The following is a 13,985-nucleotide window of genomic DNA, read 5'->3' as shown; positions in this document are numbered from 1 at the left end:
TTTGGCGGTTCCTCAAAAAGCTGAATATAGAATTGCCATACGACCCAGCAATACCATTGCTGGGTATCTACTCAAAGGACTTAAGGGCAAAGACACAAACGGACATTTGCACACCAATGTTTATGGCAGCGTTATTTACAATTGCAAAGAGATGGAAACAGCCAAAATCTCCATCAACAGAAGAGTGGCTAAACAAACTGTGGTATATACATACGATGGAATATTATGCAGCTTTAAGACAAGATAAACTTATGAACCATGTAATAACATGGATGGACCTAGAGAATATTATGCTGAGTGAATCTAGCCAAAAACTAAAGGACAAATACTGTATGGTCCCACTGATGTGAACGGACATTCGAGAATAAACTTGAAATATGTCATTGGTAACAGAGTTCAGCAGGAGTTAGAAACAGGGTAAGACAGTGGGTGGTTGAAGCTGAAGGGATACAGACTGTGCAACAGGACTAGATACAAAAACTCAAAAATGGACAGCACAATAATACCTAATTGTAAAGTAATCATGTTAAAATACTGAATGAAGCTGCATCTGAGCTATAGGGTTTTTTTTTGTTTTTGTTTGCTTGTTGGTTTGTTTGTTGTTGTTGTTTTTTACTATTACTACTACTTTTATTTCTTTTCTTTATATTAACATTTTATATCTTTTTCTGTTGTGTTGCTAGTTCCTCTAAACCGATGCAAATGTACTAAGAAACAATGATCATGCATCTATGTGATGATGTTAAGAATTACTGAGTGCATATGTAGAATGGTATGATTTGTAAATGTTGTGTTAATTTCTTTTTTTTTTTTTCTTTCCGTTAATAAAAAAAATAAAAAATAATTTAAAAAAAAAAAAAAAAAAAAAAAAAAGAGTAGAAGTGGAAGCTGAAAGGATGTCACAAAGACAATGTTCTAGTTTGTTAGCTGCCAGAATGCAATATACCAGAAATGGAATGGCTTTTAGAAAGGAGAATTTAATAAATTGCTAGTTTACAGTTCTAAGACTGAGAAAATGTCCCAATTAAAACAAGTTCATAGAATTGTCCAATCTAAGGCATCCAGGGAAAGATACCTTGGTTCAAGAAGGCTAATAAAGTTCAAGGTTTCTCTCTCAAGTGAGAAGGCACATGGTGACCACAGTCAGGGCTTCTCTCTCTGCTGGAAGGGCACATGGTAAACACAGTGTCATCTGCTAGCTTTCTCTCCTGGTTTCTTTGTTTCATGAAGCTCCCTGGGAGGCGTTTTCTTTCTTTATCTTCAAAGGTCACTGGTTGGTGGACTCTCTGCTTTGTGGTGCTGCAGCATTCTCTGCTCTCTCTGAATCTCCTGGGTTTCTCTCGTCATTCTCTTTTATAGGATTCCAATAAACTAATCCAGACCAACTCGAATGGGTGGAGACATATCTCCACCTAATCCAGCTTAACAACCACTCTTGACTGAATTACATCTCCAGGGAAATGATCTAATTATAGTTTCAAACATATGGTGCTGAATAGGAATTAGAAGAAATAGCTGCCTTTACAAAATGGGATTAAGATTAAAACATGGCTTTTCTAGGGTACATATATCCTTTCAAACCAGCACAGACAACCAGGGTGATGGTAAACAAAAACCATTTGTAAGCCAGAGTTATAGGGCAGCAACACCAGTAAGTGAGCAAAGAAGCCAGCAAGCAGAGAAAAGGATATAAAGAGAAGTAGAAAGGACAGGAAAGGGAGACATGCTATACACGAGGGACCAAGCGGCCGGCCCCTAGAGCTGCTTGGTTCCTAACACCATCCAAGATATAATACACATGGACCCTCTTATCCTTAACTTTAATGGGTTGATTACACAATAAAAACATACAGCCTTGAATGAAAATGAAAACACAACATATCAAAACTTATGGGATGCAGCAAAGGCAGTGCTAAGAGGGAAATTTATTGCCCTAAATGTCTATATCAAAAAATAAGGGCAAAAATTCGGGAATAAACTCTCCATTTGGAAGAACTGGAGAAAGAACAGCAAACTAACCCCAAAGCAAGCAAAAGGAAAGAAATAACAAAGATTAGAGCAGAAATAAATGAAATTGAAAACATGAAAACAATTGAGAAAATCAATAAAACCAGAAGTTGGTTCTATAAGAAAATCAATAAGATTGATGGGCCCTTACCAAGATTGACAAAAAAGAAAGAGAGAGGACACAAATAAATAAGATCAGAAATGAAAGAGGAGACATAACCACTAACCCCACAGAAATAAAGGAGGTAATAACAGGATACTATGAACAACTTTATGCTAATAAATACAACAATGTAGATGAAATGGACAACTTCCTAGAAAGCCATGAACAACCAACTTTGACTCAAGAAGAAATAGATGACCTCAACAAACCAATCGCAAGCAAAGAAATTGAATCAGTCATTAAAAAGCTTCCCAAAAAGAAAAGTCCAGGACCAGACGGCTTCACATGTGAAATCTACCAAACATTCCAGAAAGAATTAGTACCAACCCTGCTCAAACTCTTTAAAAAAATTGAAGTGGAGGGAAAGCTACATAATTCATTCTATGAAGCCAACATCACCCTCATACCAAAACCAGGCAAAGATATTACAAAAAAGAAAACTACAGACCAATCTCTCTAATGAATATAGATGCAAAAATCCTCAACAAAATTCTAACAAATCGAATCCAGCAACACACTAAAAGAATTATACATCATGACCAAGTAGGATTCATCCCAGGTATGCAAGGATGGTTCAACATAAGAAAATCAATTAATGTAATACACCATATCAACAAATCAAAGCAGAAAAATCACATGATCATTTCAATTGAGGCAGAGAAGGCATTTGACAAATTCAACATCCTTTCCTGTTGAAAACACTTCAAAGGATAGGAATACAAGGGAACTTCCTTAAAATGATAGAGGGAATATATGAAAAACCCACAGCTAATATCGTCCTCAATGGGGAAAAACTGAAAACTTTCCCCCTAAGATCAGGAACAAGACAAGGATGTCCACTATCAACAATGTTATTCAACATTGTGTTGGAAGTTCTAGCCAGAGCAATCAGACAAGGAAAAGAAATACAAGACATCAAAATTGGAAAGGAAGAAGTAAAACTCTCACTCTTTGCAGATGATATGATACTATATGTCAAAAACCCTGAAAAATCCACAGCAAAACTACCAGAGCTAATAAATGAATACAGCAAAGTGGCAGGTTACAAGACCAACATTCAAAAATCTGTAGTGTTTCTATACACTAGTAACGAACAATCTGAGGGGGAAATCAAGAAATGAATTCCATTTACAATTGCAACTAAAAGAATAAAATACTTAGGAATAAATTTAACTAAAGAGACAAAAGACCCATACAAAGAAAACTACAAGAAACTGTTAAAAGAAGTCACAGAAGACCTAAATAGATGGAAGGGCATACCGTGTTCATGGATTGGAAGCCTAAATACAGTTAAGATGTCAATTCTACCTGAATTGATTTACAGATTCAATACAATACCAATCAAAATCCCAACAACTTACTTTTCAGAAATGGAAAAACCAATAAGCAAATTTATCTGGAACAGGAGGGTGTTCCGAATTGCTAAAAGTATCTTGAGGAAAAAGAAACGAAGCTGGAGGTCTCACACTGCCTGACTTTAAGACATATTATGAAGCCACGGTGGTCAAAACAGCATGGTACTGGCATAAAGATAGATATATTGAACAATGGAATCGAATAGAGTATTCAGATATAGACCCTCTCATCTATGGACATTTGATCTTTGATAAGGCAGTCAAGCCAACTCACCTGGGACAGAGCAGTCTCTTCAATAAATGGTGCCTAGAGAACTGGATATCCATATGCAAAAGAATGAAAGAGGACCTGTATCTCACACCCTATACAAAAGTTAACTCAAAATGGGTCAAAGATCTAAACATTAGGCCTAAGACCATAAAACAGTTAGAGGAAAATGTAGGGAGATATCTTATAAATCTTATAATTGGAGGCGGTTTTATAGACCTTACACCTAAAGCAAGAGCACTGATGAAAGAAATAAATAAATGGGAGCTCCTCAAAATTAAACACTTCCGTGCATCAAAGAACTTCATCAAGAAAGTAAAAAGACAGCCTACACAATGGGAGACAATATTTGGAAACGACATATCAGATAAAGGTCTAGTATCCAGAATTTATAAAGAGATTGTTCAACTCAACAACAAAAAGACAGCCAATCCAATTAAAAAATGGGAAAAAGACTTGAACAGACAACTCTCAGAAGAGGAAATACAAATGGCCAAAAGGCACATGAAGAGATGCTCAACGTCCCTGGCCATTAGAGAAATGCAAATCAAAACCACAATGAGATATCATCTCACACCCACCAGAATGGCCATTATCAACAAAACAGAAAATGACAAGTGCTGGAGAGGATGTGGAGAAAGAGGCACACTTATCCACTGTTGGTGGGAATGTCAAATGGTACAACCGCTGTGGAAGGCAGTTTTGCGGCTCCTCAAAAAGCTGAATATAGAATTGCCATATGACCCAGCAATACCATTGCTAGGTATCTACTCAGAGGACTTAAGGGCAAAGACACAAACGGACACTTGCACACCAATGTTTATAGCAGCATTATTTACAATTGCAAAGAGATGGAAACAGCCAAAATGTCCATCAACAAACGAGTGGCTAAACAAACTGTGGTATATACATACGATGGAATATTATGCAGCTTTAAGACAGAATAAACTTATGAAGTATGTAACAACATGGATGGACCTTGAGAACATTCTGCTGAGTGAGACTAGCCAAAAACTAAAGGACAAATACTGTATGGTCTCACTGATATGAACTGACATTAGTGAATAAGCCTGGAATATATCATTGGTAACAGAGACCATCAGGAGATAGAAATAGGGTAAGATATTGGGTAATTGGAGCTGAAGGGATACAGACTGTGCAACAGAACTGGATACAAAAACTCAGAAATGGACAGCACAATACTACCTAACTGTAATGTAATTATGTTAAAACACTGAATGAAGCTGCATGTGAGAATGATAGAGGGAGAAGGACTGGGGACATAAATGAAATCAGAAAGAAAGATAGATGTTAAAGATCGGATGGTATAATCTAGGAATGCCTAGAGTGTATAATAATAGTGAAATGTACAATGTACAAATTTTAAAAATGTTTTCGCATGAGGAAAAACAAAGGAATGTCATTATTGCAGGGTGCTGAAAATAGATGGTAATTAACATTTTAAAATGTCACCTTATGTGTGAGACTAAAGCAAAAAATGTTTGTTTCAAAATTTATATTTTGACTAGAGCATTTCCTAATATAACTTATGTAGATAGTTTGATTGAACGTCATAAGTACTTGGAATATCAGGTAGGACATGAGATTTTGTTGGTTTGTCCAGAGTGATGCCCTGATGAATCCCAGAGTGATTTGATCAGTGAGTGGAAAAGTATTTGCAAGCCCTCTTCGGGGAATGGTGAGAGCGGGGAGAAATTCAACTTCCCCAAGTCGAATTCTCAATATTCTCACAAGCAGTGTGGACAACCAAAGCTACAGGCTGAGCCCCCAGTCTTGGGGTTTGTTCATATGAAACTTAACCCCACAAAGGATAGGTCAAGTCTACTTAAAATTTAGGCCTAAGAGTCCACCCCCAACAGAGCCTCTTTTGTTGCTCAGATATGGCCTCTCCCTCCAGCCAATATGACAAGCAGTCCCACCACCCTTCCCCTCTCTGCATGAGACATGATTCCCAGGGGTGGGGACCTGCCTGGCAACGTGGGACAGAGATCCTGGATGAGCTGAGACTCAGCATTAAGGGACTGAGAAAAACCCTAGAATGAGCTGAGAATTAACATCAAGGGATTGAGAGAACCTTCTTGACCAAAAGGGGGAAGAGTGAAATGAGACTAAGTGTCAATGGCTGAGAGATTCCAAACAGAGTCGAGAGGTTATCCTGGAGGTTATTCTTATGCATTAAGTAGATATCACCTTGTTGTTCAAGATGTAGTGGAGAGGCTGGAGGGAACTGCCTGAAAATGTAGAGCTGTGTTCCAGTAGCCATGTTTCTTGATGATGATTGAACAATGATATAGCTTTCACAATGAGACTCTGTGAATGTGAAAACCTTGTGTCTGATGCTCCTTTTATCTACCGTATCAACAAAAGAGTAGAACATACGGAATAAAAATAAGTAATAGGGGGAACAAATGTTAAAATAAATTTAGTTTGAAATGCTAGTGGTAAATGAAAGCGAGGGGTAAGGGGTATATTATGTATAACATTTTTTCTCTATTATCGTTTTCTTTCTTTTTCTAAATCAATGCAAATGTTCTAAGAAATGATGAATATGCAACTATGTGATGATATTAATAATTACTGATTATATATGTAGAATGGAATGATATCTTATTGTTTTGTTTGTTGTTAATTTTTTTTAATTAATAAAAAAAAACTATAAAAAAAACAACAACACAGACTTGTGATTCCCCACAGTTAGAAGGCAGAGAGAAGATGTGGAGGCAGAAGCTATACTTGAGTGGTACAAGAAGGATCAAGAGCGAACACTGTATATAAGCTAAAGCAGGAGAGTTTCCAAGAGAACCAGATGGTCAGATGTTTCAATATTCAAGGAGAATGTGGACTGAAAAAAGGCCACAAAATGTGAAGATTTTCAGATTACTCAGGACTGGTCTGGGAGAAAAGAAAGTGATGTGAAGAAAAGTCAGATGACACGGCATCAGATCATGCCACCATTTAAGAACTGACCCCGTTTTACATTTACAAACTTTACTTTCATATAAAGCTCAGATTTAGATTTTTCTAACTAGCTCCATGCTTTATCTGGTTCCGCCTAAATTGTCCAAGGGCATTTTCCATTACTCTTCAACAGGATTCCATTGGCTCAGATGAGCAAGCCTCCGGTTCCTCACAGCCTTGCTCACTTCAATCTCCTTGTCTTTTTTCATCTGAGTGTCCCTTTTTTATCTATTTAATTCCTACCTATCCCTCAGAACACAGCTCACATTCCACCACCTAGGATAATTTTTCCCAAAAACTACAGTTATCTAGAACTTCCTGCCTCTCAACTTCTATGGCCACCTCTCGGGCAAAAATTGAGTATATCAGAAAGTAAACATTTAGCATATTATAAAGTAACTCAACTAACTATATAAGCCACATTTTAAAAATAATGTTCATTTTTCATTATGTATTCAACAGTTACCCAAAGGACTCCTATTCTGTTTTGGGTACACACTGGCTCCTAACTACATCAGAATTTTCTCAAGGATAAATAACAGAGCTTCTTTTTATATGTTCCATAGTGCTATGGGCACACAATAGCAGTGCAGTATAAGAACCTAGATTGGAGGTTAAAATACCTGGGTTCAAAAGGGGAAGAGAGAAATGAGTCAAAATAAAGTGTCAGTGGCTGAGAGATTTCAAACAGAGTCAAGAGGTTATTCTGGAGGTTATTCTCATGCATTATATTGATATCACTTTTTTAGTTTAAGGTTTATTAGAGGGAAGTGCCTGAAACTGTACAGCTGTGTTCTAGTAGCCATATTTTTTGAAGATGATTGTATGATATAACTTTTGCAATGTGACTGTGATTATGAAAACCTTGTGTCTGATGCTCCTTTTCTCTACGGTACAGACAGATAAGTAAAACATATGATTAAAAATAAATAATAGGGGGAACAAATGTTAAAATAAATGTAGTAGACTGAATACTAGTGATCAATGAAAGGGAGTGGTAAAGGGTATAGAAACAAAGATAAGCGAAACAAAGACTAAAATATATTGGGTAGATGGAAATACTAGCAGTCAACGAGACGGAGGGGTAAGGAGGACAGTAAATGTGAGTTTTTTCTTTTTATTTCATTTTCTGCAGTGATGCAAATGTTCTAAGAAATTATCACGGGGATGAATATACTACTATGTGATGATATTGTGGGCCACTGATTATATACTAAGAATCGAATGCTCATATGTTAAGAATGTTCGCGTTTGTATGTTGCCATGTTTAAAACAAATAAATAAATAAAAATATCTGGGTTCTAGTTCCTGCTTTGCCAAAACTTTCATTTGTAAACATAGGAGCTGGATTAGATCACCTCAAAGACTCCTCCTAACTTCAAAACCTGGGATTGGCTGACTGATAAATATTCTATATTCTATACATATAATTAAAATCAAAACAGGTAAAATAAAAGACACGTCAGGTATTATACAATGATATTATATATACATATAAAATATGTGCCACATCTTTTTTTTTTTTTTTTTTTTTTTTTTTTTTTTTAAAGGAAAGACAGAGAGAAGGAAGGAAGGATAGAAGGAAGGAAGGAAGGAAGAAAGGGAAACATTTTTAAACATTTTCTTGTTTTATTGTATTCTGTTTCTCCGTTTTTGTTACATGGGCTGGGGCCGGGAATCGAACCGAGGTCCTCCGGCATAGCAGGCAAGCACTTTGCCCGCTGAGCCACCGCGGCCCGCCCTGTGCCACATCTTTTAACTGCTTTGATTATACACACATATACACTTAATCATCTAATCAGTCGAAAATACCACCGAACACTTGCATTTCCAGTCCATCAGATGATTGAAAACATCAATAAACCCTTCTACTCTTATTCTTTCACCCTAACAACTTTGTCAAGCAGGGGTATTCATGTGAACTTCAAGAGGGAATGAGTTATAAAAGTACTGCAATCTCAAACCTGCACAGTACATACAGGCACACACCTAATCCCTCCCCACAAGTCAGTTTACATTTCTTCCTCAAATCACATGCCTTCTTGCACCACTATCAAGTACTAATACAAAATACTTGTAGGACACTGTGTTAGACACTTGGGGATACAAAAGGGCTTATAACACAGTTGGGGAGGCAGAAACATACAAAAGAATTAAAGAGCAGTATAAAGATGAGTACTGTAAATGCTGGATGAATGCTGTACGTCTAGTGGTATTCAGAATGACCTTTTGCCCCAGCTGGAAAGAAGGTCTATTTGTGTGACTTTGCAAAGCAAAGGCTTGGATGAACATTAGAATTAGGGAAAAGGTGAAATAAGACAGAAAGGAATTATTCTTTGGGAGGCTACAGGAAATCTACATTCTGGTTAGAATTTAGAAGCCATAGGAAACATATTTGTTACAAGATAACATGAAACTTCTCTAGTGGTGATGAAACATCAAACCTCTGGGAATAATAAACATACAAAAACATCAGGTTATATCCATAATGAGTTTACAGTTTTCAAAGTGCTTCTGGATAACTTCGTAATTACATGAGCCTAACAAGACTAGATGTATTATATTTCTCTCTTACAGAAAGATACTAAAATAAACCACAGAGAAGTAAAGTGATCACTTTGGGGTCACACTACCCAAAAGAGGTATAGCTGGAACAGAGACTAGCTCTCCTGATCCTGCTAAAACGCTTTTTCCATTAGGTCACTACACAACTAGAAATACTAGAATGAAAGAGAAACCATAAGTTCTAAGTCAATACAGAACCCAGGAAAGGAGAATAAGTGCTAAGAATTTGTCAAGAGCTAGCTAGTAAAAATATATCTACAGCAGGTTTGCAAAAATATGTATTCAACAGTGAAGAAGCCTAATTCATAAGGTTCTACTAAAGGTCTAAATGACTCTTTAAAATCAGGGAATTTCCTCATTCTTTTATTTCACATGGAATAAGCAACCTTTTTCTTATTAACTGAGTTCCCAGGCACCTCTATTTCAGAAATGGGTCCTCTTCCATAAGGGAGAAGATATTCATCAACAGAGAAGCCTATCACTAATTGTAAATATAAAAAGTTAACTTTTGGCTCAAAAATGGTCTCAAGAGTGTTTGCAACCTAATACCTCCAAGACTGCTAGCCAGGGGGTGAATAAACTGACCAGCAAGTTTCATGGGATCTCCATGATTCCATCAGCCTCCAAATCCCAGAAGGCAGCATCCTGTCGATATCCCCAAGCCTGATCCTATACCATGCAAGAGCATCATTGATTGACTCTGTATCCTTTTTATTTGAAGGCAAATACTAATGTTCAAGTTTACAAAAAGGGGAGAATTAGTAAATTAATTTTGTTTTTGATTTATAATTCAAATCAAAATCTGACAAATTAAAAGTTTTTATTTTACAAATTACTGTACCTGGGGCAGCCTGTAGCTGGGAGGAACAGCTCAGAGGTCTGACAGCTGAAAGACAAAATAAATCGTTTTATAAAAAGCAATACAATTCAATATTTTTATATGCTAGTATGTTTGTTTGTCGAGATTTACAATCAATACTTTCATAAGATGCTTATAAATCCAAATCTAATCTTAAAAAAGAAAGGAAAAAATAAACTCACAAAATCTGAGGGCACATTTTGACGTAGTAGGAAGATTTTTAAAAGTGTAAGTCAAGAGGGAAGTCATTCTGAACTCTGAAAAAGAGAAGAAAAAAATATTTTGGGTTATTTGAACATTTTATTGCTTATATGGTAGCCTGTCATCTCTGATAATCTCATCCATGCCTACTATAGAATACTATAAAAGTTAATCTATTACCAACTATTCTTCCTCTAATAATATTACATTGTGTCAACCACTGTTCTAAGCATTAACTCATCTAGTCCTCACAACAATCTATGAGGTAGGCATTATTACTATTGGTGAGAGATCTGGAAGGAAACTGAGGCACAAAGGGGCTGAATGGCTTGCCCAAAGACCACAGGTAATAAATGGCAAAGCTGGGCTTGTGCTAGTCCCAGAGTTTGTGCCCTCATCCTCTAGAGCGAAAGGGGTAGACAGACTGCTGGCATGATCATTAAACCACCAATTTCCTGACTTCTGAATGTTATACTGTGATTGCACAGAATACACTGTGGAATATCTATATCTGAAGGAAATACATCCTAAGGTATTCAGGGATAGTGACGTAGCACTTCAGCATCTTACTCTCAAGTGGTACAAGAGAAAAAAGGTGTTCATACTTGCAACTTTTTAATAAATGTTATACTGTTTTAAAATAACCCAAAATGAATACATCTACATATAAAAAAACAATATATTAAAAAATATTTTAAACATATTAAGCACATCCACCTCCAGGGGCTAAATTCTTAATAATGAGTTCCTACTAATCAATTAAAAAAAAAAAAAAAAAAAAAAACTCAGCAGACACACGGGCAAAGGACATGAGCACGCCGTTCACAGAAATGGAATACAATTAGCTCTTAAATATATGAAAAGATATTTAACCTGACTCATCAGAGAAATGCAAATTAAAACCAAGCAGATATACAATTTTGGGCCTGGCGCACTTGCAAAGACTCAAGGCTCTGATATGTACTATGTAGATAAGAGCAAGCCTTAAGAGGCATTCTCATATACTGCTGCCGAGAGTGTAAACTGGTACAATCCTTCTAGAGGACAATTTGGAAATTATCTGTCAAAATGACAAGCACAACTGACTTTTGGTCTGGCAATTCCATTCCATCACTTAATTCTATGAATATTACTTACACACACGGGACATGACCTATATCAGCACTGTAAGTAATAACAAAAGATTAGAACAACCAATAAATAGAGAATTGGTTAAGTAAGCCATTCAACAGCCACTCAAAGAAGTATTATGCAGCTGTAAAGGTAAGGACATGATTATGTACCTTTCTGGAACAATTTCTAAGCTATACTGTTAAGCGAAAACAGCGAAATGCAAAATAGTGTCTACAGTATACTATCATTCATATAAAAAGAGGAAAAATAATACATGCATTTCCTTCTATTTGTATCAAGTATTTCTGGAAGTACAAAGATGTTAAAAATAACTTAACAGTTGGCTGGAAGTGAACTGGGTAACTAGGGGATAAATTTTCCAGTTGAGCATAATTTCTTCATTTTGAAATATGTTTTAACTTAAAAAAATATAACTTGCAAGATCTGCCTACGAAGGCCCTAGAAGCCAGCCTTCAAAAAAATGGCACTCTGGTCAGGGCAACGGTGGTTCAGTGGCAGAATTCTCGCCTACCATACCAGAGACCTGGGTTCGATTCTCAGTGCCTGCCCATGTAAAAAAAAAAAAAAAAAAAATCCAAAAAGGCCCTCAACGATCCCCACCTCCTGGAATTCACCCTCTTGTGTAGCCTTCGCGCTCACTTTACCCCAGTTGGTCTGGATAACCAAAAGGGTATGTCAGAAGTGATGAGATGTCCCCTTTGAGATAAACCCACCAAAGAGCCTGCAGCTTCAGTCTTGGCTTCTCTTCCAGATCACTCTGGGGAAAGCCAGCTGTCGTGTCACAAGCAGCCCTATGAAGAGACCCGCATAGTGAGGAATGGAAGCCTCCTGCCAACAACCAGGTGAGCAGGCTGGAAGTGGATCCTCTAGCCCAGTTAAGCTCTCAGAAGATGACAGCCCTGGCCAACACTTGGCAGCAATCTCACCAGAACTTCTAACAACCCAGCTTAGTCACCTTCAGATTCCTGACCTTCAGAAACAATGCAAAATAATAAATATTTATTGCTTTAAGGTAAATTTTAGGGTAATTTGTTATGCAGCAATAGATAACTAATGTAAAGGCCTTAAGGTTTAACTTCTTCCAGGCTTATAGACTAAAAGAGGGATGTCTTTTTGGCTTCCAAAAAGAAGAAAATTATGGAGGAGAGATTTCTGGGAAGATGATGGAGTAGGGAACTCCAGGACTCACTGCTCAAGAGCAGGTAGTAGACAGGCAGGCACTATCTGAGACAACTGTTCTCGGCTCTGGAGGCCAGAGAGCACTGTACAACATCCAGGGAAGAGTGGAGGAAGAGAAACTGGTAAGGAACTGTAACTTATACTGCCATACCTCCCAGCTCCCAGCACCCAACCCCCACCCTAAAGACAGGGTGCTACACGTCCAGTCTCTGGTTGGCTGCTGTGGACAGAAAGGGGATGGAAGTCCTCATCCCCAAGATCGGGGCGGTGGGGGATGACAGGATACAAGCAATGATCATGGTTTCTAATCGGCAAATTTGGATCTCTGGGTCCCTGCTCTGAACTGCTATTTCAGTCCACCCTGGACAGGGACAGATACAGCCATTGTTTTAACCCCACAACCAACAGGGGTGCAGGTGGTGAAGGTTTAAAAGACACAGGATCTCCTTAGGCCTGTGGGGAACAGTTTACTGGAGAGCTCCATCTGCTGGGCAGGCCAGGAAAGCAAAGCTTCAGGGAGTTGTCAAAAACGCTTCTGGATGAGTAAAAAAATATGGATAACAAAAAAACAAATAACAGAGGGGGAAAAGGTTAAAATAAATTGGATAGATGGAAATACTAATGGTTAATGAGAGGGCCGGGCAAGGGGTATAGGATGTATGAGTTTTTTCTTTTTATTTATTTTTCTAGAGTGATGCAAATGTTCTAACAAATGATCACGATGATGCATACACAACTATGTGATGATACTGTGAGCCACTGATTGTATACCATGTATGGAATGTTTGTGTGTTAAGATTTATCAATAAAAATATTTTTAAAAAATTAAAATAAAAGGGGGTGGGTGCCTCTGGAGTCTTTCCTGACCTTCTCCCAGGACTCTTTAGAGCTTCTCTGCATCCCCTTCATGGGTTCCTGGCTCTGTTTTGGCTGCAAAATACTGACTTGGGAAAGTCCTCACGGGACTGAACCTCTTCCCAGAATAGGCCTTCCAGGGAAGAGCAGTTAGAGATAAGAAAAGGAATGTAACAAAAACTACGGAGGCAAAACAAAAACAAATGGGGCAGTCAAGTTTCCTGGAAAACGAAGAGAGAAAAGGAAGCTTTCTCATGGGGATGAAACTAGCAACCCCAGCTCAGCTGAACCTCAAGTAAAACCTAAGGTTGTTAGTTTTTGCCCAGTATAGAGGGGGAAGGACTGATGTAAAAGTAAAAAAAAAAAAAACAGAAGTTTTTTTGTCTTGTTTTTTGTTTTTTTATCGGAGAGCACAAAATA

The 13,985-nt window shown here is 37.5% G+C and overlaps 1 protein-coding gene across 2 annotated transcripts in view; it reads right to left on the bottom strand.

The window, feature by feature from the left end:
- Nucleotides 1-13,985, bottom strand: part of HADHB (hydroxyacyl-CoA dehydrogenase trifunctional multienzyme complex subunit beta) — a 57,915-nt gene that overhangs the window by 37,461 nt on the left and 6,469 nt on the right. For both annotated transcript variants that reach the window (XM_077152334.1, XM_077152335.1), the window contains exons 2-3: nucleotides 10,379-10,453; nucleotides 10,179-10,223 (exon numbers count right to left, since the gene is read on the bottom strand). In XM_077152334.1, coding sequence (XP_077008449.1) covers nucleotides 10,179-10,223; nucleotides 10,379-10,453 — 120 coding nt within the window. The remainder of the gene's footprint in view (nucleotides 1-10,178; nucleotides 10,224-10,378; nucleotides 10,454-13,985) is intronic.

This window comes from Tamandua tetradactyla, chromosome 3, assembly GCF_023851605.1.
Source record: "Tamandua tetradactyla isolate mTamTet1 chromosome 3, mTamTet1.pri, whole genome shotgun sequence".
NCBI classification, from domain to species: Eukaryota; Metazoa; Chordata; class Mammalia; order Pilosa; family Myrmecophagidae; genus Tamandua; species Tamandua tetradactyla.
The sequence above is the reverse complement of the archived record's forward strand: the minus strand, read 5'-3'. Positions and strand labels throughout refer to the sequence as shown.